General features: G+C 32.7%; 2 protein-coding genes across 2 annotated transcripts; one reads left to right on the forward strand and one right to left on the reverse strand.

Annotated features, from left to right (window-relative positions):
* Positions 1-135: 135 nt before the first annotated feature.
* Positions 136-13,695, forward strand: LOC148622762 (RAB6A-GEF complex partner protein 2-like). The gene is made up of 9 exons (XM_088572937.1): positions 136-270; positions 3,843-3,959; positions 4,847-4,995; positions 5,467-5,550; positions 5,823-5,972; positions 8,255-8,395; positions 9,032-9,159; positions 9,430-9,601; positions 10,426-13,695. Exons 2-9 carry the CDS (start codon positions 3,859-3,861, stop codon positions 10,647-10,649), a joined length of 1,149 nt encoding a protein of 382 aa, XP_088429063.1. The 5' UTR covers positions 136-270; positions 3,843-3,858; the 3' UTR covers positions 10,650-13,695.
* LOC148622763 (tRNA methyltransferase 10 homolog C-like) lies at positions 13,602-27,808 on the reverse strand. Its single transcript, XM_088572936.1, has 4 exons — positions 27,534-27,808; positions 21,837-22,146; positions 18,140-18,834; positions 13,602-14,043 (listed from the first exon to the last, which is right to left on the reverse strand). The coding sequence occupies exons 2-4, from the start codon at positions 22,137-22,139 to the stop codon at positions 13,758-13,760; spliced, it is 1,284 nt and encodes a 427-aa protein (XP_088429062.1). The 5' UTR covers positions 22,140-22,146; positions 27,534-27,808; the 3' UTR covers positions 13,602-13,757.

Consider the following 27,808-nt stretch of genomic DNA (forward strand, 5'->3'; position numbering starts at 1 on the left):
GGACTCTAAATAAAAACTATTTTCTCACTTGATACCCGGGGAATATATCAATAACCAAATACAAATAAACCGAGGAGTGTTGCAGAAAAGTTTTGTTGTTTATGTGGCTTTTATGTGGCGTATAGATATTGGGACGAATTGACTAACCGACTAAAGTTTCGATTTTAAAATCGCCGCTGTCAAAATATCGTCGACAGATGGCAAAGGTTTAATATTAGTACAATTCAGACTGATATTCAGTCAGTGATTACTTTTAAAAGGCAGATAAAGGTAATACAATATACTTTACAAGTCACAGGTAGTTAGAGACAATATAAAATCAAATGCAAGCAGCCAACTTCAAAGTACCATCGAAAACAATAAAAGAAAGAGCATACATGTCACTAGTACGACCCAAGCTTGAATACAACGCCTGCGTTTGGGACCCACATAATGAAAAACAAATCAACCAAGTAGAGATGGTCCAACACACTGCATCTTGTTTAACTTGTGAAAGATATAACACCAGTTCTTTCTCAGACTTGCTAGAACATCTGCAATGGCCAACATTACAGCTTGGGCATATTCAGACAAGACTAATAGTATTTTATAAGATCATTCACCTCCAACAAATCTACTAGTACCATCTGACAATAGAACAAGAAATAAATATCCCTACCATTATAAACAAATTCGGACAAAGAAAGACACTTATAAATATTCATATTGTCCATAAACCATCATACAGTGGAACATGCTACCAACATCTGCAGTTTTCTGTACTACAGAAGAGTTTTAAAGTTCTTTTTAAATTCATGTGGTAGCCACGCATGCAAATGGCAGGTAATAGTCAGCATAATGACAGTGTGGAAATATGAAGATAGACAGTTGATTTGACATTCCAGAAAACAGATCTGGTAAAACGCAACAAATACGCCATCGTATATAACCCCTATAATATTAAATATTCACTGAGATCACCAAAAGGTCTTCAATAATTGTAAACACACCTTCAAGTAAGCCATAGAAGGCACTGCAAACAAAAGTAATAAAATCCACAGTAACAGGTCGATGACACTCCTTCAGGCTTCAAAATAAACTTAAAAGTCAAATAACAACATGGACACCTTAATGACCAACATTGACATTCAGTCTGTTTGTTAGCTGTGGTACCTCTGCCAGCCATGTTACAAAAAAAGTACCTCAAGAGCTATGGTCTGCAGCTAACATTCTGCATAGGGTATGTAATTCTCGTCATTTGAGAATGTTTTCATGAGAATGGGTCCTCATCTCCCATTCAAATGCATAGAGATTCATCATTAACATAGCATTGAGTTCAATGTTAAAAGCAAAATATCTTTTTGTGTAATAATACTTATAAAAACTAGTTCTACAAGATAAAAATGTAAAGAAAAGCATAAAATAGAAGATTTTGCATTGTGATGCAACATTTCCATTTTCCAGAAGTAAACAATAATATGCAGATCAGTCTTTGGATTTCAATACATTCTACATCAGAAATTCAGGAAGGGAAACTGAAACTAGAACAAGACTTACAAACCCTATACATGTGTAGTTGCACTATTGATGTATTTACACTTATGGACGCCATTGGCAAAATTAATATATTTTCCCATTGTTTTTGTACTTCATTCTCCTTCAGCTTAAAGATTAATGACATTGCAATTTAAAATTACATTGTTTAATTGATGTCAAAAGGTTATTCAGAGACAAATCTGGGGTCATTTGGAGCAAAATGGCAAGTGTGAATTCATGTCTTACCTGTACATGTACATGTATGGCTCTTCTCACAATGAAAGAAGCTCCTTTTTGGACTGCATTCTTCAATAATATTTCAAGCTCCTGTGTCATTTTTTTAATTATTTAAGTGTCAATAATTTTGAAAAAAATAATATGCATTGCAGGAGGGACATGTCCCTACCACTGTCAGTGTTTTTTTTTCACAATTAATATATGGATGTGATGTTGTTGAGGAACAACAACGAAAAACTTTTTTTTTTTATTAATGTCAGAAGTACATTGTATGATGAAGATACTTGTAGAACAGAATTGATGAAAATGTTATTAAATCTTTGCCTAAAAATCAATAATTTGAATTACATTTAATACCGTGATTTCCTTTGAAGGGGGTAGCCTACATGTATCTACATTTTGTAACCTTGGACTACTGTATTTTGGCTGCCTACATCTTTCAAAAGCTTATAACTGATCTAATAAAACTTAATGTTTTAGATTCAAACTGTTCATTCCCAAATCCAAATAATAATTTTAGTTGTAGTCAGTGAAAAAGTAAACATGATATAATGTATTATAAGCTAAATCACATGTCATGTACATGTATGCATATCATGCTGTTACAAAATACGGTATTTAGACTAACACATACAAAATGTACCATTAAGTTCTTAACATTACAAAAATTCACTTTAAAAATACATGTACATGTATCTTACAAAATCCTTGTAAAGTTCCTTATAATATATTCTAACCAAGTCTCCCTGAAATTGATATAATTGTTTTTATGTCTCCCAGGCTACACATGCTTCTAACTTTTCAATATAATGAATATGCATGAACAGTTGGGGATGTTGCATAAGTACCATGCTTATCATGAAATGAAAAGCCAATATGAACTGTTTTGATTTCACTAACCAGTATTGGTTACACAAATATGACAAATGGGCTCCTTAAGTGGCCCCATACTACCAGCCTTCTACTTCTGTGCTGTTACTTTGAAATGTATTGAAAACTCTACTTAAAAAAACTAAATTGGCTTATATATAATGAGAACTTGGAATGATATTTGTATTTTCATAAACAAACATAGTCCAACTTACATCTTTATCTGGATATTGACATGTCAAATTTGATTAGAATATGGTATGTAAGTCTTATCACACGACTGTTTGGTTTTATGAGAGTAGGCCTCAATCTTCCGTTCAAATGCATTAGAGATATGTCATTCACAGAGCATGAGTTCAGTATTAAAAGCAAATTGTCTTTCTGTGTATAAATACTGATAAAAAATTACAGAAATCTTTTTGTACATGATACAAGTTTTAAAAGCAATAAATACAAGATTTTGTATTAAAATGCAGTCTTTTGAGATCCTAGAAGTAAACAGTAAAATGCAGATCAGTCTTCAGATGTCAATATATTGTTCTACATTGGAAATTTTGGTGAGGAAAATGAAACTAGTTTGAGACTTATGAACTGTATGATGTGTCATACAGAACAATATTTTGTGATTACCTGGTGTATCACATTGCAAATGTTAATACATGTACAACTGTAGTTATACACATACGTGTATATGGATTGGCACTGAAGAAAAAAGTTATTTGCAATGTTTATATCATATAGAGATGACTTTGGAGACAGAGTTCTATCCAAACTTTGTCAGGACACTTTGATATTGTGGAGAGGGACACACAGAAGGGTGTGGTGTCTATTCTCTTTTTTTTTTCTAGTGAGGACCTTGGACTTAGTGAATAATTATTTCAGGGTTTCTGATATCTAATCTGAATTGTCATAAACTGTTATGGATAGAAATGTCATGCTGGTGTTTATCAATAATTCTAAGGAGGGCTTAAAATCAATTCATATGGATATACTTATACCGGTGGCTATTCTGACAGGAAATTCACTATGGTTTGAATTGGTATTTGTACCAGTTGTTAAAGGTGACCCAGAACTGGTACAAGTACAATATAGAATGTTAAACTGTTTCATGGTATAAACAATAACAAAATAAATAGATGGAAGATAAACTAATACATGTACAATAAAAAGTGAACTATTGCTATCAACATTTTTTTTTTATAAAAATTGTTACTTTTCAGATATGTAATCATAAAAATGATAGAGGTGAATGCCAACTTACTGAGAGGGTCGGTTTATTTAGCTGGAGAGACTGTTCAGTGTCAGATAACCTTCTGCAATAGTTCAGAAAATCCAAGGTAATTATCTGTGTCAATAGCTACAAATATCAAAAACTTTTGTGTCTAGTCGTTGTATTACAAGAAAACCTTGCATATAAACGTATATGTACATGTATACCATCTAGCCTGCAACACTGGATATGACATGGAAATGTAAAAGAATTTTTGTAAAGTGGAAACTATAAATGTGTCGAAGAGACAATAACCCTACTGAACAGTGTAAATAAAACATCTAAGGGCAGCCCATGGACCTTCATAGAACAGTAAGTTTCCCCTCCCCCACCTCACAGTCTGCCTTTCACTTTCCCTAAATGCCTAATACTGTGAAAGTACTTTAATTCGTGGATACAACTTTTTGTGGATTAGGGAAGAAACACAAGTTCATGGATTCTTAAATGTGTGGTTTTGAGGTTTTCAGTGTACACATCGATGGGATTCTCCTTTTTGTTGGAAACCAAATTTCGTTGTTTGACCTATAGTGTACCCATGAAAACCATGAAAATTGGTACCCCAGGAATAATAGTACTTTCACAGTATACTGATTCAGCAGAATTGGATACACAATATTTGTATAAAATCACACAATATTAACAAAGAATAAGGGCTGACATATTTATATAATATCACACATCATTAACAAAGACCACTAATGGCTGACATATTTGTATAAAGTTACACAATATTAAAGACCACTAAAGGTTGACATATTTTTATAGTAAGCATTGTCTTTTCCTTTGTTCAATCACAGAGCAAATCATTTCCTGGAATATAACTAAATAAGTAAATAGTATATTGATTTACATATCACACAGTATTGTGTAAGCAGTTTTTTTGTTCATGTACCTCTTTTAAGTATACTTCTTGTTACACCTGTACACTGTATAAAATTTGACTGTTTACTTCAGTGATGTAGATTGTATTGCTTGGTCCAGTGTACAGATTATTTGTCAGTGCTCAGTTAGTGAGTCCAGGGTACATCTTCCTAAGTCACAGCAGTTATCTACAGAGGAAGTATCAACAACAGGATGTGATACATCATTTGTACCTAATAAAGGTTTGTCATCTGGGCTGCCAATATTTCATAGATGTACAAATGATGAAGATCACAAACAATTAGTCCAAATTCCCTTTTAGCTGTGCAAGATTTCCTTATATCAACCATGAGTTGAGAGAGTACATGTGCCCTTTCTGAAAAAAATTGACACAATTAAATAAAGAGTCAAAGAACGACAATTTCTTATCAATATATATTTGAAAATTCTTTTAAAATATTAATTTTAAGAAGCATAACTGATGATTGATTATTTCATGCATTTTGTTTATCCAGTGACCATAGTTAAGTTACCATACATATTACACCTGTTGTGATGTATCACTGGCCACGTTAATACGTCATCATCATCTGATAAATGTAAGTCATTTCAATTCACAACATTTAATCAGAATACAGTTGACATAAATAATGCACATGCTATAATCAATCCTATATTTCCATGTCAACTCATTATTGGTTGTTATTGAGTAGGTGAAAGAGGGCTAACTGTATTGTCCACAAAGCCAAGGATTTTATTCTGTGACCTGAGACTTGGAGCTGGAGAATCTAGAACATGTATGTATCTTTTAGGCATTGTAAATTTAACACTATGGTTTCATGAAACTTGTGAGCAATAATAAAAAAGAATTTGGTATTAAATTGTTTTGGCTTTATGTACCTTTTAGAGAAGTTAGAAAGAGGGAGATTAACAAGATGAATAGGTATATATCATTAGAATGACTACGACTTTGTAAATAGTTGATCATACATTTTTTGTATTAAACATCATTTGTATTACAGAACTATGACTTTGTAGTTGATCATACTAACCATCATTTGTATTACAGATATATTTGAAGATGTAATACCATCAGATTCTCCACCATCTTATAAAGGGCAGGCAGTGAAATACTCATACAAAGTAACCATTGGTGCTCAGAAACTAAACCAACCAACTAGACTCATCAGAATACCATTCAGAGTTATGGTTCTTCATGGTTTGTATCCTTTATGAATCACTTCCATATTATACCCCCTGCTTGAAAAGCAGGAGGTATATAGTGACCATGGTGTCTGTCCAGCTGTCCTCTGTTCTAATTGGCAACTCATCTGAAACAGCTATTTTAGATTTTTGTATATCTTATATTTTAAAAGTAAGTTTTTACACCACCAAAAATTCTAATGGTCTTATAATAGTATGGTACTGTTGTCTGTGCCATTATTCATAGACACTAGGTTTTTGTGCAGTAAGTTCTGAAGGGCCAAAAAGACGAACTTTAACTGTGTGTAAATTACTTATTTCTTGTGTGTAATTGCAAATCTTAAAGTTCTTTGACCAATTCCATTCTAGACAGAATTTTATCCACCATTTAATCACAATCCAAATTGAGAGCTGTATCAAGTTTGAATGTTATGTCCATATGTTGATAAAAATTGGTCTCTATGGCTCAACTTCTGAAAAGCTTTCTTGGATTTTCATAAACTTGATGCAGGCTCTCCATTTAGGAGTAAAGTATTCACCTTATGGGTCAGTTGGTAAAATTCCATGGTCAGGTGCATTTTTAAGTACATCTTACATTTATTAACAAAGCATTTAAAGTAGATCTGCTTTTTTTTCACAGTATGGGTAATTGTAAAAAATTAAGAGACAAAACTATCAAACTTTGCTTTACCTTACTTTTTCTTTTTCATCTCCCTCCACAACACAATTAATGGAGGGATTTAGTAATGTCTGTGTTTGTCCATCACACTGACCTTGTGGGTACATTACATTAGAACTCTGACACTGTTGTCCTGAATATTTTTTGGGAGTTATTGTCCCCCGCTACACGTCACGAGGGGACATAAAAATGCCAGATGTCCATCCATCTGCGTTTCCTCACTTTTTTAGCTCACCTAGCCATAGGTCATGTGAGCTATTGCTATCACTTGGCGTCCATTGTCGGTAAAAAATTCTTTTCCTCTGACACTACTTGACCAATTGGAACCAAACTTGTTATAAATATTTCTTGGGGTATCCTGCATAGAACTGATTATGGGGATTTTTGCATATATCTCCAAAACCCTTAGATTTAGTAAAATTCTGACATAGATAAAAGTGATCAGTATGATGAGATCTATCTGGTCAATTTTTCATTTTAATCCATTGAGCCATGTTGGAGTTCTTGCCCTTTTTTGATGTTTTTTTTTGTTGCTATTTTTAATATTATTTCTTCAAAAATCTTCTCCTCTGACACTATTTGATCAATTGGAACCAAACTTGATATAAGTGTTCCTTGGGATATCCTGCATAAAACTGATGTGGGGATTTTTCTTTCTTAGAAAAAACATGGCCACTGTTACTAAAAATAGAGCTTAATGTGTCAGACAGTAGTTTTTCGCATATATCTCCCAAACCATTAGGTTTAGCCAAGTTCTTTCAATAACTGAAATGATCTGTATATTAGGAATACAAAAGTCTTCAGGCACAAAAGTTGTCAGGTGACTCCTTGTAAGAGTTATTGCACTTGAAAGGGGAAAATTGATGGGTATTTTTTTTTACAGTTTTCACCCAATGTCTTGAAAATTATGATAGATAGAAAGAAACTTTCATTTGCTGGAATGATCATTATGATAAGTCCTACCAAAGTCTTCTTGAATCAAAATTGTTTGACAACTTGTTGAATTTATTGCCTTTGAAAGGCAAAATACAACCAGATGAGCAATTCAGGCTCCTGGAAGCCTCTTGTTTTTGTAATGCTTTTACCAATTGATTTTATCTTTTGTATGTAGTCTTACTAAGAAAAGTTACAGATTAAGTTGGACTTAGGTTATGGTTGAATGATTTTTACAGAAGTTACGGCCCTTGGACTTAGAAAATTTTCAGTGAATTTACAGTTTTCCACACTTTTTTTTATGTGACGCAGCATTGGAACACTAATCTTTTATTGTACTTGAATCATTTCAGTTCAAATATCATAAAAATGTCTCTGACTATATTCCCTGTTTTGTCTTTATGGTATTTTTGTTTGGTAGACATTTAGAAATACTTACTGCATTGCTTTTAAAATGATCTACAAATTGAATATCATATATTTAACTTGAATGTGTCGGACACGTAAGTGAAACAGGAAAGAACTTATATTTGCATTTTCTACATATTTCTGTTCAAGATTTATTTTCTGGAATGGTTTTCATGAATCAATGATTCTCCATATATAAACTAAACCCTACACATGTAAACAGGTATTATTTTACTATTTTATAATCACATATATTCCTTGTGTCTGCTCTTATATAGGTCTGAATGATATCAGTGTGTACACAGAGGGAGAAGAAGTGACACCATCCAACCCTTTCCTGAAGCCAGTACAGTCAGAAAACTCACTCCTAGATATTGCTATGCAAGTCTTGTCTACAGTTACTGCTCGGAAAGCTCCTCGTAAGAATAACTTTAAAATATTCACCTGAATAACAAAAGACAGCTTTTTTTGCATTGTCAGCATCAAAAATTAAAAAAAAAACCTGAGTTTTTTTTTAATTGATGGGTAGTCCTCTTTGTGACATCAAAAGTTGGAATATCTTGGTCGGCTTACTTGGCTCTGTTACTAAGGCAGCTGGTATGTCAATTAATTACTAGTAGTCCTTTGTGCATTTGTGTAACATATGATCTGTTTCTTTGTTTATGTTTTGACAAGGGTTTCCTACCTTTTTGAAAGGATTTTATGCTGTGTTTAAATGTATAATATTTTTCCACATTGTCCAGATTTAAAAGGAGGAGGGTTGTGACCATGCCAAAGTACTTACCCCCCCATTTTTGTGAGTCCCAAGTCAGGAATTTCTGGCCTCTGTATGTCTTGTTTCCTTTTCACTTTCAATATTCTTCTTACATTGCAACTGTTTCGCTGAACCTGTTATACTGAGGCCAGCTGCAGCCTGCCATGTGGTGTGAGGGTTTCCTCCTTATTCATTGAAGACCCATAGATGGCCTTTAGCCAACATTTTTCATGCAGGTGGGGTTGTTGTCTTTTTGACATATTCATTATATACATTCTCATTATATGAAGATTTTTTTCAGACTCTTATAACATTACTAATGCAAAGGGAAAAGTTGCCAAGTTTATTCTGTTTAAACAAGCTTATAAACTTGGAGAAGATATTGTTGGAGTATTTAACTTTATGGATGGTACAGTGCCTTGTGTTCAGGTATGTTCTGACATACATTAGATTCACAATGATTTTTTTAGGATAGTTCAGCATTTCTGAAAGGAAATTATTGAAATATAACCTATATAAGTAGTCAATATAATCTTTAATGAAACTTTCTAAAAATTCATAAAAGTTATTATCCTTTGTATACAATGTGACTTAAATTTAGTTATGCTATGTAAAACTGAAATTTTTTAAAATCTTCATTATTCAGGAAATGACATTTTACTAAAATTCTAAAAATGAAGTTGCCTTATTTTGATTTAGTTTTCAGTTACGTTACAAAGTGAAGAACAGATCTCCGAGGAATGTAGGAAGAAACCGGGGACAGCCTTGACATCATATGTTAAACATCAGGAAATGTGTCTACATACTGCCAAAACACACATTAATATACCCATTCCTCTCACAGCTACGCCATGTTTTATTACAGATATAGGTAATATACACATACTAACATACCTAAATTTTTTTATCATGTTCATTTTGTGCTTATTATTTTACAATTCTTAATTAAATAAATAGAACTTATGTTGTGTAGGAGCATAGTATGAAGACTACACATGATGAGGAAAAATTGTCAAACATCATTATTAATAGTTTGTGGAATGATCAATATAGAGACTATTAATAAAAAAGTTGGTTTTTTTATTCTGACTTTTTGTGAATTTTGCACTATATATTAGGACTATAGACAAGTGTAAATCATGCATTACACTTTGGACAGAATTTATAAAAGGATATATTAGGACTATAGACAAGTGTAAATCATGCATTACACTTTGGATGGAATTTATAAAAGGTGAGTAAGAAACTCAAACTCCAGAGTGATATTTTGTTAAGTGTAAGTTTTTCCAAGAATCAGGCAAATTGGGAAAAATCTGAAACTTAAAAGCTAAAACCCCACAGATCTGACAATATATTTTCACTCAAGGATGCTGTCTGTATTTGAAAAGATCATTATTTGATCTTTGCATCACTGGATTTGCTCAGAAAAATTTCAGTAGAATGTTAGAAAAATAAGGTTTTTAACAGTGTTAACTGCCCTTGAAATGTTCATTTTCAGTGCAGTTCAATGAAATTATAACTCATTTTACCAAATTGATATGGAAAATCTCGACTTTTTTCCTTGATTCTGATGGTGCAAAGAGTCAAATTGAAAATTCCAAATATCATTTTTTTTTAAATCATGTTTCACTCTGATTCTTTCAGAGACTGACACTTCAATGTTCAGTACTAAATGATATATTTACACTTTTTCAGTGTGCCTGAGATGGAGACTTCATTTTGAATTTGTGACTTCATGTGACCCATTACCAGGGTCTGAAAGACCAACTAATGTTGAAGATTCTGCCAGCTGGAGAGGACCACCTACTATTAACATAGAAACCATGGTCTGGGATTTGCCAATCAAAATTTATCCAACTAGTCCATTGCATGCATCATCTGTTACTTCACTTAAGACTGGATCATGTGTACAAATATAACCTTACTTAAAACTTTATTCCTTGGATATATTTATGTAGGGAAAGACACTTTTATGCATAGTTTAGAGGAATGTAATTCTGCATACTGTAAATTCAGAAATTTTTATGATGTTTTAATTAATGTAAAAAATGATGGCCGGATAGATCATCTATGATATAATTGCAGAATTTTGAACATAACTCAAAAGAAGTTGGGTTTATCTAAAATCTGGTAGAGAGTAAAATTGTTCAGCATGCCAAAATTTTCAGAAAGTCTTGTTGACAGATGAATGAGTTGTTGGTCCTGAAATGGATTTTATAACCGAATTTTACATTTCCAACTTTGAAAATCTACTCTGAAACAACTAGAGGGATTAAAAAAAAATAGCATTAATGTTCTGTAGAACATGCATGGAGATTTTTTATCTTGGGAAAAACATGGCTGCTGTTACTTAAAATAGACCATATTGCAGAATTATGCAAATAACTCAAAAAACAGTGATGTTTATTTAAAATCTGGCAGGAGTAAAATTGTTCAGCATGATGAGTTGGATCTATGTCGAAATTTTCAGAAAGATCTGTAGATTGATGAATGAGTGATGGGTGATGTGAGCTATTGTCATCATTTGGCATACATCTTGAACAATTTTTCAAAACTCGTCTCCTCTGAAACTGCTAGACCAATCAGAACCAAACTTGGTATGAATGTTCTTTAGGGTGTTCTGCAATAAAACTGATGTGGGAATTTTTGTTCCGATGAAAAACATGGCCATAATTGCTAAAAATTGAGAAAAGGGGTCAGTCAGTCAGAAGTCCAAAATTGATTGGTTTAGAGAATTTCTTTTAATTGCAGAATTGATCCTTTTTATAAGGCCCACATAAGTCTGCAGGGATCATATTTGTTAGACAACTCCTTGTTAGAGTTACTGCCCTTGAAAAGTGATAAATTATGTTTTAAGCAGTTTTCAGCCAATATCTTGAAAACTATAATAGATTGAAAGAAACTTTCAATTGATGAAATGATCCTTTTGATAAGTCCTACCAAAGTCTTCTTGAGTCAAAATTGTCGGACAACTCCTTGTTAAGTTATTGTAATTGAAAGGCAAAAATTTAACCAGGTGGGTGATTCAGGCTCCTTGGAGCCTCTTGCCTACCTTCGGTCTGATTTTGAAGATGTTTCATGTATGATTCCTCAATGAAAATACCTGATTACACTTTTCATTCAGTTTTCAGATCTCTTTTATGGTTTTTCAGGGATCAAAAGCAAAGTTCTTTGATGAGTGCCCTTAAAGCAGAGTTTCTTTCACCTTCAATTGAATTTCAAATTTTATGCAATATTGTGTCAAAAACTAATATTGTTTTAACATTTTCCCCAATTGGTTCTGCAGCCGTATCATGCTCCATTCCACAAAGCTCTTTATTTACACATTAATCATGAGGATTCAGCAATAGCATGATAAGTTCTGAGGCTTCCTGTTCACATATTATTATTTGAGGATTCAAAAGGGTATCATTGGACACATTTCTTCTAGTTTCAAATGTCAATACTTCTCCAGCAAGCATGCCATATTTAGGAGATCATGTGATGACTAGTTGACTTTAAACCAGAATAATGTGTCTCAGTGAGATGACATGACTACCTGTGGGGTGTTGTTTCTGTGAGCTAACCCATCTAAAATCTGGCTCGATCAGCATGCCAGACTAGGACACAAACCTTTGTATGAAGTCAGGGACAACATATAGTTGTGCATATTACCAGAAAATTTTGAAAGCTTAAAAATAAGGCAGTTGCTGCTTGTCCACACATCCGGTTTGAGTCAATAACACATGGAATCATGAAGCAAATGAAATGCTTATTTACGTTAGTAATGTGAAAATTGTGAGAAATTTATCTTATACAAATATATACAAAATGATACACAGTTATAACATTGTATCTAATGTAACAAATATCAATTAAAATCGTTCAAAAATTATGACAAAATACTCATTTAACAAACTTGAAAGACTTTTTAAGTTTAGCACATCCAGAAAGGTGATTTTGACACATGATTTAGTCTGGCACATTTTAAATTCCAGACAATAATCTCAAGCTAGTGAGTCTTGGTCAGAAATTTCTCCTACACATGAAACATTTACACAGGTCGACCCTTCTTTGTAGAAACTAAAATTTGAAGAACATCCCATGCATTAGCACTGAAGTACTTTTTAACATAGGGATATTTATATTTTCGTCCAAGATTTTATAACAAATTTTTAAAACATCTGGAAAAAACAATGCATTGACTTTGACACTAGTCATCATAACTTCTGTGCCTTGTTTTGTGTCTTACCAACATAAAATGAGGCCATTTTCAAGCACAGGTGCTTACTCTCACTATCAAATATGCAGTCCGACTATAGTATATAACACAATTAGATAACTTCAGTTTATTAAATGTGAACACAGTTTGCGAAGCCTTTAATAGTCATACATTTTGCGGATAAGTTTTTATCAATATTTCTGTAAAGAATTGGGCATTTCTGTCACGATTCTATATGTTTTTGACACAAATGGGCTCCCCGACCACGAGTGTGTGGACAAGCAGCCACTGCCTAAAAATAAGCAGAGGGAATTGGTTAATTGTTGATTGGTCAATTCTTAATTTTTTTAAGTTTCTTTACTTCTTAATTTAAAAAATGTATGTGCATGAAAAATCACACTTGCATACTTTTTTGAGAAAATAGAGAAATACATTATGATGTATGCAAAATATGAAAATGTTTAAGTTTATAATGTACTGAAATAATGAATAAATTTACATTCTAATGTTTGTATGTGTGCATCCCAGATCACGTCTTGGGAAATGCCTTAAGGTTATGTTGATAACCATAGAACTTTCCAACTTATGGTGATAGAATGATGACCTTTGGACTAGATATTCCTATGGAAGCGACTTGGTCTTTACAAAAAAATCAGCAACCATAACCCAATTCATAGATAAATGTGTATTTGTAACTTTCAGTGATTTACATGTTAATACTGTGAACTGAAGTATGAATAAAAGATAGACTTAACACACAACAATCAGTGTTTTTTTTTGTATGTACATGTATTATCAAAACAAATTACATAATGAACCAAATCATTCAGTAAAAGTCCTTCTTCCATCCTTTCCCTGCATGTTTAGTTCTAACTTTTATAATACTCTCAGATTCCTTCAGCAAGTTTTTATATCTTTCATAGTCATTTTGAGATTTCATCTTGCGCGCTCTAATTATATCCTCATCATATTCCATCTCCTCTCCTGGCAACAATATTTTCCGTTTTGGAAGGTTTTTATCAAGTGCTTTATTCCAGTTTTTTGTATCCATGAAGTCAAACATTATACCCATTGTCTGGTTGACAGTTAATGACTTGGTTCCTAACTTCCATCTGAAAATATAAACACCACAGTAACAATAATTACAGAATATGGATGGATAGTATTACTGCATTTACAAATAGAGATTTTTCCTAACAGATCCTCAACTGTGTGTAAATAGTAATCACAAGCATTATGCAGGTGAGGGTAGCATTAGCAAAATATTGTGATATCAATGATTAATGTCTAACAATGTTCAACATCACTAATTTTTAAATACTATTATTTGCTACTACACAGCCTTCTCATAACAAATCCAATCACATTCTATTACCTATAGCTTTAATCTAGTGTTAATAAATGGTATGGGAGCTGGTAACCACATCCCCAAGGTTCCCACTTTTACCATCCTTTTGTTAATAATAATAGGATTATTAACTGGAAAGAGTAAATAACCAAAATATGATTACGAGTGCCAAAGAACGCCTAGATTTAATGAGTGTGCAGTAATTGTTCCGTGCATGTTAAATTTTACTGCGTTCTTAGTACAATTGATCATATTTTGATTATTTATGATAACCAATTGATTATCCTATTTATTATATAGATTTCCTCCATTTTTCGTTGCTATTTTCAACATAAATTTCAAATTTTGTGACTGACGAATTGACATTCGTGTTGTGATGTTTTGGCGGCAGAAAGCCCAATAGTGAAATAACAGAATTTATTTACAGATAAAAGTGTGAAATATCTAAACTTTTTGACACTGGAAATATTTGATAAATCACTGCTATCTATATAATAATAAATGAAAGCTGAACTACTACAACAGTATTAGTTACCGGTAATGTAATTTTGCTCATAATTTTTCAATACTAGGATTAAAAAGTAACCTGACCCAATAGTATAATTCTAATATTTGTATGCAGCTTGTTACAAATAAATAAGCCGTGAAAATGGGTTCCCCTAGCGATGTTTACAGCCTTCTTTTGCATATGTGTATTACTTAAATCTTTTATCACTGAACAATCTATCAACTGAGTTCTGTTTAATTAATTAGTTAGCTCCATGACACCAACAGTAAATGTAGCTTTCTATGAAGAGGTATTCCACCAATATACAAAAATAATGTTTCAGGTATGGAAAATGCCCTCCTAACTATATGAAATACTGTAAACCAACTTATTTTGCGACTACTTTCTTTCGCGTTTTGCTGTCATTGGCTAATTTTGCAAAGACTTATTTTCACGTTTTTAATAAAAGAATTGCTTGAACATATAAAGATAGTGTCTAAGTATGTCTATTCCAGACTATTGTCGCGATAATTCCACGTCTGCGAAAGTTGCAAAAATTAGTTGGTTTACAGTATGTATCTGCATTTAAAGCCATGCAGTAATATACATTGTATATCAGTATCAGGCCCTGTTTCCAAAAAAAAAAGCCTTAATATCCCTTGCTTTTCCTTCAATATAGGAAACCCAAAAATTCTTCAGATTTAAGAAAAAAAACAATACTTGTATAGGAGGTGCAGGATGGCATACAGTGAAATTCCATTCAGCAGTTCTAGAGGAGCTGCTGATCAGAAGATGAGTTCCCACTTGGTCAACCAATGAAAAAGTCCATGTTTTACAAAAAAAAGGTATCCTGTGACAAAGTGGGCAGACAAACAATCAAACAGCATATGATACTCCCTACATTTATATATACTTTTCATGTGGGGGGATAAAAAAATGTACAAACAGGGCCTGATTGATTGATCGATAAATTGTGGTTTAACATCCTATTAAAGATATGGCATGCATTTCAGGACGAGAACAGTTGACCAATCACAGAACCCTGCTTTTGACAAGAACAATACTCTGTTGCACTAGCTTTAAAGAAGCAGCAACCTGAATTTGGGCATGTCACACCTAGTTTAGTTTAAACATTTTATTTGTCGAACAAGAGGCTCCCAGGAGCCTGAATCTCTCACCTAGTTGAATTATGCCTTTCAAGGGCACTAAATTAAACAAGAAGTTGTCCGACAATTTTGACTCAAGAAAACTTTGATAGGCCTTATAAGGATCATTTCAGCAAATGAAAGTCTAAATCTATCATAGTTTTCTAGATATTGACTGAAAACTGTGAAAAAAAAAAAAAAAAAAAAAAAGGTCATTTTTCATCTTTCAAGGGCAATAACTCTTACAAGGAGGCATGTGACAACTTTTATGCCTGTAGACTTAAGTAATCCTAAAAGTAAGGATTGTTTCAGCTATTGAAAAAAATATGCAAAAAACTATTATCTGACCCCTATGTTCTATTCTTAATAACAGCCGCCATGTTTTTCGACAGATCAAAAAAACCCTCTTCAGTCCTATGCAGGATACCCTAAAGAACATTCATACCAGTTTTGTTTCAATTGTTAATTAGTGTCGGAGGAGAAGATTTTTTAAAGAAATAACATTAAAAATAGCAAAAAACTTTGTAAAAGGGCAATAACTCCAACATGCCATAACAGATGACCACAGATAGATCTCATTATGCTGAACATTTTTATCCTGGTCAGAATTTGGCTAAACCTAACGGTTTTGGAGATATATTTGAAAAACTACTGTCTGGTCCCTATGCTCTATTTTAAGTAACAACGGCCATGTTTTTCAACGGATCAAAAATCCCCACATTAGTTCTATGCAGGATATCCCAAGGAACATTCATACCAATTTTGGTTCCAATTGGTCAAGTAGTGTCAGAGGAGAAGAGTTTTGAAAAATTGTTAATGACAACGGACAACGACAGACGCCAAGTGATGGCAATAGCTAACGTGGCCGAAGGTAATAACATACGAAAGTCATTAGACACAAGTACATCTTACTTATGAAGTCTTTTCCTGATAAAAGAAATATACAATAATCTTATGAGCATGCGCATACAGAAATATATTTTTTGAAAATTAATCATATAACAGATGAAGAAAGGGAGAAAAATGCTTTTGAAGGTTAAATATGGAAGAGAAAAGATAAACAAAATGAGATGTGTACTTTGTGTCATGTTGTGCCTGTTCAGCGTAAGTAATAGAAACTTAAGCAACAAGGAATCTCTTTGAATTTTTTTTATATATTCAAAAACAGACTTCAATAATAATACTTTTTGTTCAATGGATAGATTCTCATGTCCATATAAAAATAGTTCTAGATTAATTGGCAAATTTCCCAGTAACCATGCAAGATCATTCACTAATTTCTGCCTTAAGAGACTGTATAAATGACATTCGAAAAAATAGTGGTATTAAGTTTCTGCTTTGAATCCACATCTGCAGGCTTGATTACCAACAATATTCACTTTATGAAGGTCATAATTAAGAAATTATACTCTGTCTCTCATTTGTGTTAAAACAATATTAAGTTATCTGGATCCAAAAGCATAGTGTTTTGGGATATTGGTTTTTATATTACATTTTAGTTCGCTTTTGAATTTTGATAATGAATCCAAATCTATTGTTGATTGATCTAGTTTATTCCAATGTCTTATCGTAAAGGGAATAAATGATTCTGCTGTTATAGAAAGTCCACAGAAGGGTAATATTATATCTGAACCGTTTCTTAGGGGATAGTTAGTAGTACTTTGAATTGTTTGAAGAAGTAAATTACATAGAAATGGAGGTGCAATTTAGTTTTTAAGTGTACACATCATTTGGAGCATGTCACACCTCTCAGACACCCTGAATCTGAACCAACCAGTCATCTCTCTATATTTGAAATACTGCTGTCTTGTCAGAGAAGCAGTTCCTAGAAGCTAAAATTCTTTGTTGTGACTCAGCCAAGCCCAGAACTTGCACTTGTGGCAAACACACAACACTGACACAACAGAGGCAATAGGAATTACATATACTTGTAAACAGGGAAAATTACAACATATGGTTTGAAAACACAAGAAAAAACCATTTGTTTACGATTAAATAATTCATGATAAAAGGTAAATAAAAATCAAATTGTAAGTATGTTTTCCATAGGACTTAATATATGAAAAAATTATGGTTTTCATAAAATTTTGAACAACTTTTGTTTCCATGTGATTTTATACATACAAAAACATAAATTTCCATATTAGTCCTGAATGTATGTTTCCATATGTTTTAAAAAATACAAAAACATGGTGCAATTCTTTCATGTGTACATCAAGTAACCTTACCTGACATATCTATCGAGAGGTAACTTGTAACATCTTATGTTTTCTGACTTTGCTCTAGCATGAGATACTGGTCTTGTTTCTTTTGTTGTCACCATATCTACATAACCTCCAATTATATATATATTATCAGGATGATCCTCCTGTAGTTGATATGGTGAATGCGGTGATAAGTAAACAAGTCTATCTCTAGGGTAAAGGTCCAAATAATGCTGATTAGTTGTCTTCCACATCAAAGTATTAAAAGTCCCTTGCCGTTTTTGCATTAAGAAGCTAATTTTTTTGTAGATATAACTGTCTGGAATCCATCCTGTTAGAATCAGATCATTTGGATCTACCCTCCTCCGATTCAAGCTAAATCCTTCCAATAATTGTTCTAAGCATCTATTATTCTCCATGTTATTCATGTAGGCTTCATAACTCATATCAATTATAAGAGGTCTTCCAAACAGCATGGATTGGGCAAGTTTGGCATCATAAATTTTCCTCTCTGTTGCAGGATATATTTTCATAAATATTGTATTTTTGGCAGTTTTGATGCCCTCCCTTACTTCTGTTGGTTTCTGTGCCTTTTTAAACTCTTTTGCTCTTTTTATTGTATCAATTTTACAGTAATACTTATATAACTTTTTCCTTGCTGCTGCACTATCTAAATTAAATATGGATGCCCACCATTCATCTTTCATTTCTAAAGGCATCTACAAAGAAAACACATTTGGAGAGGTAACTGTATCTTCCTTAGTATAAATGTCCATTTCTTTACAATACTTAATGATAATTTGTTGTTCCCTCTGTTGGAACCTAATATGTACCGCTGTGACATCTATGGTAACACCCCCTGCACTAAGTCTAGCACCCTTGACCACTTGGCCAGCTAGGCAATTCACAATTTGAGACATATGTATGACAGTTAGTTAATGTGACATGATTTGTTAATTTGATCCTCTATCCTACAAAACAACACCTAAATGAGCTGTCCTGTATTACCACACATAGTGCACTAAGTTACAACCCTAGATTTAATCTATGAGGAGGAATGACTTAAAGTTACAACCCTAGACTTAATCTATGAGGAGGAATGACTTAAAGTTACAACCCTAGATTTAATCTATGAGGAGGAATGACTTAACACACGAAAGCTGCATTTCATATAGTCTAGTTCGCTGAGTGGTCAAGGATACTGGACTTACTGCAGGTGGTGTTGCTATATATGACACAATGGTAAGAGTTTGAATCCCATGGAGGGAACAACAAAAAATTTGCTTCTCAAATTTGACAGTTCTAACATCGTTGGGAATTTTTCAGACCCTTATGTTCACATATATATTTGGAGTCAAAAGTATATATATACATTGTACCCTGAAATATTGCTTCTGGAGGGAATGATAAACAATTAAGAGCTGCGCCATGAGGGCATGATATACATGTACCTGTCAGCTGATACACCGAACATTAAGCATTTCTAAGTCCCTATATTGTTCATTAATATTTGCTAGACCTTACAAAGCCATTAATACTATGAACTTCAAAATATTTGCATTACTTTTACAATTCAATGATAATTGATACATAGAGAAGGACTGAAGGCAAATATCTCACACTGCCCAATTTCTATGTTTTAATTTGTTATTGTTTATGGGAAAGTGCTGAAAGTCATAAACGTGAAATCAAAACTTTATAGAAAATGAAAGGGAACTTGTGGCCATGAATACAAATAATATCTCAAAGTTATGAGGCCTTGGCTGAAAGCACTTTTCAGTAAAAGCATGAAAACAGAAAAACCAACATGCTTTTTTTTATGAAAAGAGAAAAGTTATAAAGTTTCTTTTAATCTATCATAGTTTTCAAGATTTTGACTGAAAACTGTAAAGAAAAAAAAACATCATTTTTCCCCTTTCAAGAGTAATAACTCTTACAAGGAGTTGTCTGACAACTATGATCACTGAAGATTTTTGTAGTCCTAATAATCATTACGATCATTTCAACAATTGAAAGAATTTGGCTAAACTAACGGTTTGGAGATATATGTGTAAAACTACTGTCTGACCCCTATGTTCTATTTTTAGTAACAGAGGCCATGTTTTTAATGATTCAAATATCCCCACATCAGTTCTATGCAGGATACCCCAAGGAACATTCAAACCAAGTTTAGTTCTAATTGGTCAAGTAGTATCAGAGGAGAAGAAATTTGTATAATTGTTAACGACGACGACAGACAACAACGATGGAGATGGACAACAGAGACAAAGACAGACACCAAGTGAATGCAATAGCTCACATGGCCTTTGGTCAGATGAGCTGTAAAGGATCCTATATCTCAAGGTTTCATGGCCCTGGCTGAAAGCGTTTTTCAGTCAGAGTGCAAAAATGGAAACACTGTCCCGCTTTTGATGGAAAAAGTGCCAAAAATTGAAAACGTGAAAACTATAGGAAAGGAAAGGGAGCCTATGACCATGAATACAAAGAATATCCTAAAGTTTCTTGGCATTTGCTGAAAGCATTTTTCAGTCAGAGTGCGAAAGAAAAAAAAGAAAAATCCTATTTTTAATGAAAAAAAGTGCCAAAATCAAAAGCATGAAACTGAAATTGAAATTTTAAAGAAAACGAAAGAGAGCCTATGACAAGTTAATTTGTTATGCAAATATGGAAAATTCTCCCTTCTACGAATAAAGTCCCATAACATGGGGGAAAAAAATAATCAGAAGTTCATAATAATTGAAAAGAGGTTTTCATGAACAGACAATACCACTTGCAAGTGGGGGATAGAATAAACAATTCCTCAAAGTTTTAAGGCCCAAAACAGAATTTTTCTAATACTTGCATGAATAAAGTCCCAAACTCAAAAATAAGGCATCTGATGGGGCATTAAATGATACCCATCACATTGTATTGTATTAAATATCCATGGACATGTGCTGAATTACAAGTTATCACATAGGGGCAACTTTCACAATTATTTACTACTCAAAGAAAGATAACTCCAATTCATAACAAAAAATTGGGGGTAAAAACAACTTAAGATGGCCATAACTTATGTATTAATCATCTGATCAAATTGAAATTCCAACTTGACCTGTATAGTTTGATATTCAATTAATATGTAAAGTTTGAAAAAATCCTTCAAAATCTTCTGAAGTTATCATCTGGAACCCTTCAATGCATGGGCAGATGGACTGAAGGACATATAGACGGACAAGCAACTTTTTGGAGGGTATCACTGTAACCTCCCCATTATGTGTGGCCGGGTATAAAAAACAAAAAATTGGAAATTTATCAAATTAAAAAGGGAGCTTACACCAATAGTAAGAAACAATTCACCAAAGTTTCATGAAAATTGGTAGCAGCATTTTAGAATAACGAAGTGTGAACAACAAACGACAGACAGTCAGAAGAATGGACACTGGTACACTATAATACAATGAGTGTATGAAAAATGGTTAGAATTTTTTACTTTCTTACAATATTTGATATGGAACTGAAGTGTATACATAAAAGATACAATATAGCATTATACATATTAATCCATTATGACAGTGTTGTCTGTCAAGTGAATATTTTATCAGTACACAGTTAAAATACCCAATGTTAAGACTAACCAAAAGAAATTTCTGATTTTCATTCCATTGTTTTATGTGTAAAAGCAGTAGGTTCATGTTATCCTTAATTTTTTCACTGCAATTAAGGTCTTAACATTTTTTACCTTGTAAAAACCTTCACTAGACCATACTTCATATTCCAACTTTAAGATCTGCAACCGTTTTTCTTCCTCCTCCGATAAACTACTTAGAAACTGAACAGCCTCTTCTTTACTAAACTGATTTTTTTGCAAAGGCTTTCCCTTTAACCTCTCTCCAGGTTTATATTTATCTATTAACTGACCATAACCACTGTAGCTTGCTACAAAAGTAACACGTTCTGGTAACTGGATTCTAAATGGAGATTTCTGTAATTTTCTACCTGTCCACCTAAGATAGGTAAAAAGGCATCCTGTTACACATTTCATCTTAAACCTGAAAAAAAAACATAATAATGAAAAAACATATAATTATTGGCACCAACCTATGAATAGAAAATTAGCACATGTATAAGTAATATATTTTTAGGATATGTCTGTATGAATATCCTCAACTGCAATGTCAATATCTATTTGAACCTTTTTTCTGAAGTATTTTTTTATTTCTGCCATTAAAAATTTATTATGTGTTCATATCAATGAAAGTATTGTGTAAGGACTTAACAGAGATGGAGCATCAGCATTGTACTATGTATTTAGATACTTCCAAACACGAATGGCTCAAAATTGTTATGGGTAGTGAGCTTTTTTTCGGAAATGACGTACACAATTAAATGTGTCACACATAAGAATCATGTGGTTTGCTACATATGATGAATATATGAAATGAGAATGATATAATAACCATATGTTTCCAAGCAAAATTGAAGATGAGAGAATCATACGATTATCAAATGTAAATTATCATATGGTTATTCCAGTACAAATAGCTCTGTCACTAATGGGCAAAGCCTAAATCAGATAATCAGTTCTGTCACTAATGGGCAAAGCCTAAATCACATAATCAGTTCTGTCACTAATGGGCAAAGCCTAAATCACATAATCAGTTCTGTCACTAATGGGCAAAGCCTTAATCACATAATCAGTTCTGTCACTAATGGGCAAAGCCTAAATCACATAATCAGTTCTGTCACTAATGGGCAAAGCCTAAATCATATAAACACATCAATAAACTAGATTGAATTGAATTATTTATTTTGTCTTTTGAATCTTTTGATTTCTTACTTCTCCATACAAATACATCTGTACAGACTTCAATACAAGATCCTATTTAAGAATAGATGGGTGTTTCTTGAAAGGGAAAGAGTGTCAGTGACATAACAGAGCATTTGTGACGTCCACCATATATAGATCCTCTGTCAACGCATGAGACTCAAAATTTTTCTGTCAGAAGTGACATATGCATTTAGGATGCGATTGTTTTAACTTTTAAAGCAGATGCATATCATGTGTGATAAGAAGTCTTGCATATTCCTGTTGGTCAAGACATCAGCCATATAATAGTACAATGCATTTTCCATGAAATGTAACTTGAGTACAAATAGCTCCTTTCCCCATAGGTAAAGCCTATAGCCATATTAACTTCAAGTGAGAGAACTGATTGGGCAATTTATACCAAGTTAATTGGCTTACAGATTTAGTAGGGTCGCTTGGTTGGGAGAAAAGGGTTGGGTAAAGCCATATGAATTTTGGAATGATATTTAACTATCTTCAGTTGACCAAGTGTTTTATGACAGTATAACCATGTGATATAATTAACAGAAGTTTGTAAGCCCCTTCTTGTAGTGGTTTTCTCCTAACCAAATTGAAATTCTAAAAATTTTTTTTTTGAAGAAACATAAACATATTTACATATTGCAACTGTGATCATTTTAAAGAGGAGATAAGGTTATATTGTAATGATTTTATTAAAAGAAAAGATCTAGTGCATAGCAGGTTCAACATTCAAAAAAGCCAAACAATCAATATGGAGGGCAATCAGAAACTAATTAAACTTTGGTCCTTCTTTGTACATTTATTACATACTAAGCGGTAAAATTTTTCAGGAAATGCAACAAATATTCAAGATTGTTGATATCAAATTTCCAAAATCATCATTAGCATTTCCTGTATCTATTGCAAGCAAAACTTTCAGCAACAATACTACACTGTTGAAAATACGGAAAAAGTAAAAAAAGATTGAAAATTGGAAGAGAGGTACCTGACATTTTGAATAAACAAACACATAATTTTGTAATTTTTTACACACATGGTTCCGTTTAATTGACAGAAAAAATTAATTGTGCAGTAGAAATTTAAACCCCTTTCCTGAAGTATTATTCTTGATGAAAATAATGTTTTTCCTCAAAAACAAGTTTTTAGTGTGATAGTTTGATATTTACCCTGTACTTTGGATGAAAGGATAATCAATTGCAAAAAGAAAAGAAAGAAAAGAAGAAAAAACAAGTAAGCGGCAACAAAAGAAGCTCACTATATTTTTTAGCCTGTGTTTTGATGTACGCCTGCTAAGGAATATGCATTATAAGAGACTGATTTGTACTGATTTCGGTATTCTAGGTGTTGCCTCCCTTTGAATACAATATGTAGTAATGAACAATGTTATAGGTGTCAGTCTTGTATTGATTTTCCAATAGACTCCTATAGTGATGGCATGTCTTTAGGATTTAAAAAAATGATAATAAAATAATTCATTAAAAAACTTCACTCATGTAGCACAACTGAGGGCATGCAGAAATTTTTCCGCAAAAAAGGGGGTATTCATTAAGACCAGAAACAAAAGTAGTATTGAACTGAAAGTAACCATTTTTCTAATTTCACTGTCATTTTGCACTCTTCAAACCTACCTAATCAGAAGAGAATGTTTATGTTACAATGGTAAATATTCTTATAAAAAAATTTGTCATGCCATAGTGTGATGTTTGCTTTATTTATAAGTCATAGTTATGATTGTATTATCAACTTGGGTTCACTATACTTGTGTCCTTAGGAAACATTAAAGTCTGGTAAGCACCATCATTCTGACAGGTGCTTTAAAATACCATCAAGCATATTTATTTTTATATACTGTTTTGCCATTTTTGCATATGTAATTGAGAACGAAACCAGTCTAGGAAACATTTTCTACCTCAGTGATTAAATACAAAAAACACAGCTTTTTCCAAAATAGGGATTGCCAAACAGTCCACAGAATCACAGAATCCCTATCCTACTTTTAGAATGAAGTGTTTACTAAAATTACATCATCAGTTCTGCCTTTAATTTCTTGCACATTAAAGAGAATTCGCCACCAAGACATTTTCAACCATTTTGATTCGGACAGTGTATTACAAAATGTTAAACAGCAAACATTAAATCAGGATAATTTAAACCCTATTGGAAGGTTACTACAATAAACAACAGGGCTGAGAAAATGAAACATTGCAGTTCTATGGCTTATCTGTATATCAGTTTGATGTTCAGTCAGTGCACTGTTATTGTCTAAATATCTGATACATACATTTCTAATTATGTGCTATTTATTATTTTAACAATTTGCGGTAAATACGCCTAACTTTCATTAAGCACCAGAGGCTTTTACCTGAACTGAAAAACACATAATTCAAAATTTAAGTATTTGAATATTTATATTATATTTTTTTTTCATTCAATGTTTTCTTTTGTGCCCATAAATTCAAATGTTTTATTAAACCAACTATTCAATAGATAGAAAAGAAACTCTGACCCCGTAAAATGTATTTATTTAAGTAGCAGTCTTTCTAAAAATCAGACAGAAGGTAATTCATGCATGTCAAAAACCCACCGAATTCAGTTTAATTTCTTGTTCAGAAACAGTTACCGATTACATAACCAATCTTAGTTTTTCATTTGGTTGTTACACTTTTACGATAAAAATTATATAGATTGTGCATGAAATTGCGACTTAGCAAGAATTATCGTTCTTGATTTGGCTTCATTTGGTTGATTTAAGTGGGAGATAAATGTACGATTTTCTAAAAAGTGCAAATCTGAATGCAGAAATGATTAACCTTATGTGAAAGTATAGCATAAGTAGACTGAAAACACATCGTTTGTTTGGTGGGATTTTCTTTACCATGAATCACTTTACCATTGGCAGTGTCTGATTTTTAGAAAGACTGATACTTAACATGCATTCATTCATATTTTTTTTTTATTTTATTTCTAATTTCAACTATTCATAGTGACAGGTATTCACATTCCTTCTGCACCCATATTTTGCACCAGCAGGATTTAAGTAGGACCGATCATATTCTGAGATTGCTCGACATCCAACAGCTAATTTGGAATGTCATAGTTTGTCCCATATCAAAAACACAAGATTTTGCACATCAATTTTGGCACAATGTTTGAGGCAAAATTTTATTACTTTATTGACACTTGAGAAGTTTTCAGTGGGTATGTACTGAAAGTTTAAACTATTAACAATAATATGTAATGGACTTTCTGCAGTAATTAGTGCTATGAGAATGGAAATTCGAAAAAAATAACAAGACAATGTAATCTTGAACTTAATTAAGGTGAAGTTCATGGAGTTAAATATCAAATTTTGAATAACTAAGCAGCGTGTAGATTACATATAGCATGAAAAACGTGTCGATCATATTGTCTGTTGAACATGCAACAAAAAATAACTGTCTTTCTTTGAATTTACAGAATTTCGACTTTCAAGCCAAACCTTAAGTATTTTATATGGGACAAGCTTTGATGTCCCATGGCACCAATTTGTCTGGCAAATTAGCTGTTTGATGTCAGACCAATCTTGGACAAGACCAGTCAGAAAGCCTATTTCTGACAACAGAATATTTCAGACTAATTCAGGGTTCATACCGAAATGTGTAACCTGTACCCATATCAACTTTTCCCGGTACCGAAATGATTTTTTTCCCAATTTCTTAATTATTACTTGATATTTCCAGCAGAAAATTTGTGCACATTTACAGAATCACATGATAATTAGGCTTGAATCCATGATTTCAAATGTTTTTCGGAAAATCTGATTTTTATTTGATTTTTAGTTTTAAAAAGTACCGAAATGTGTCAACCAAAATTCCCAAACCCAAAATAAAAGTCTGGTTTTTTTTTGTTACATGTATCTGTACAATTTTATTATATATTTTACACTATAACACTTAAATATTATCTAAATATTCAAGAGCGATATATATGTTTATGATACTTCCTTTTTCATTCTGGACAAGACCATATCTATTTTTGCTGGTATAGAGATTCATGCTAAGCACGATATGGAATCCAATCATTATAGTCAAATATTAGTTTGGTACGGTAACTTCTTGTTACACATTTCAGGAGTCTAGAGAACATTAAATTGACCAAGTTCAAAAACACAAAATGTCTCATATGTGTTCTCAACTTGTTTTGATAGCTAAAATTGTTTTAAAACATCATTCAGAAGGTTTGGACAAAGTTTTAGTACAATTTCCTCATAATGATGAAATAAATGGCAATATTATAATTTGGGTATGGGGAAAGTTGGTATGGGTGTGGGTTACACATTTCGGGGTGTACCCTAATCCAATCTACATTGATGATTGACTATATTATACTAGTCTGAAGACCCTCTGATCCTGCAACTCTCCTCTTCTTCTTTTTTTATTTGGATATCAATGTATTACCAGAAATATCAATATGCAAATTGAAAAGAGCATGGTTGCAGGGTCAGTCGACTCAGAGAAAATTCGGACTTTACAGACAACTAAGTAAAGTACAAACTACAATATATCAAACATCAATCAATTACAAAACCGTGAACTTCTAAACACTCAGCAGTAATGCCACTGATCATACCTTTATAAAAACGAAGTGTTACTTTTCAATGTCATAATCAAATCATTGTGAACTACATTTGACATCTAAACTCTGGACTATACTATTTAACAACCTCGTGGTGCGAAATAATTTAGAGAGAGGTTTTGATGCAAGGGACTGTAGTGAAGGAGAAATTTCGTAGCTTTCTTTCGTCACTTGGTAATATCGTCCTTTTATACATCTGTGTTTCATCTTCCGGTACTGGAGTAAACTCCGCAAGGAGTGTGGAACCTCAATCGCGATTAGATGTCAAC

The sequence above is a fragment of the Perna viridis genome, chromosome 3 (genome assembly GCF_037379345.1).
Source record: "Perna viridis isolate PV_CMFRI_1.1 ecotype Kerala chromosome 3, ASM3737934v1, whole genome shotgun sequence".
Classification (NCBI taxonomy): domain Eukaryota; kingdom Metazoa; phylum Mollusca; class Bivalvia; order Mytilida; family Mytilidae; genus Perna; species Perna viridis.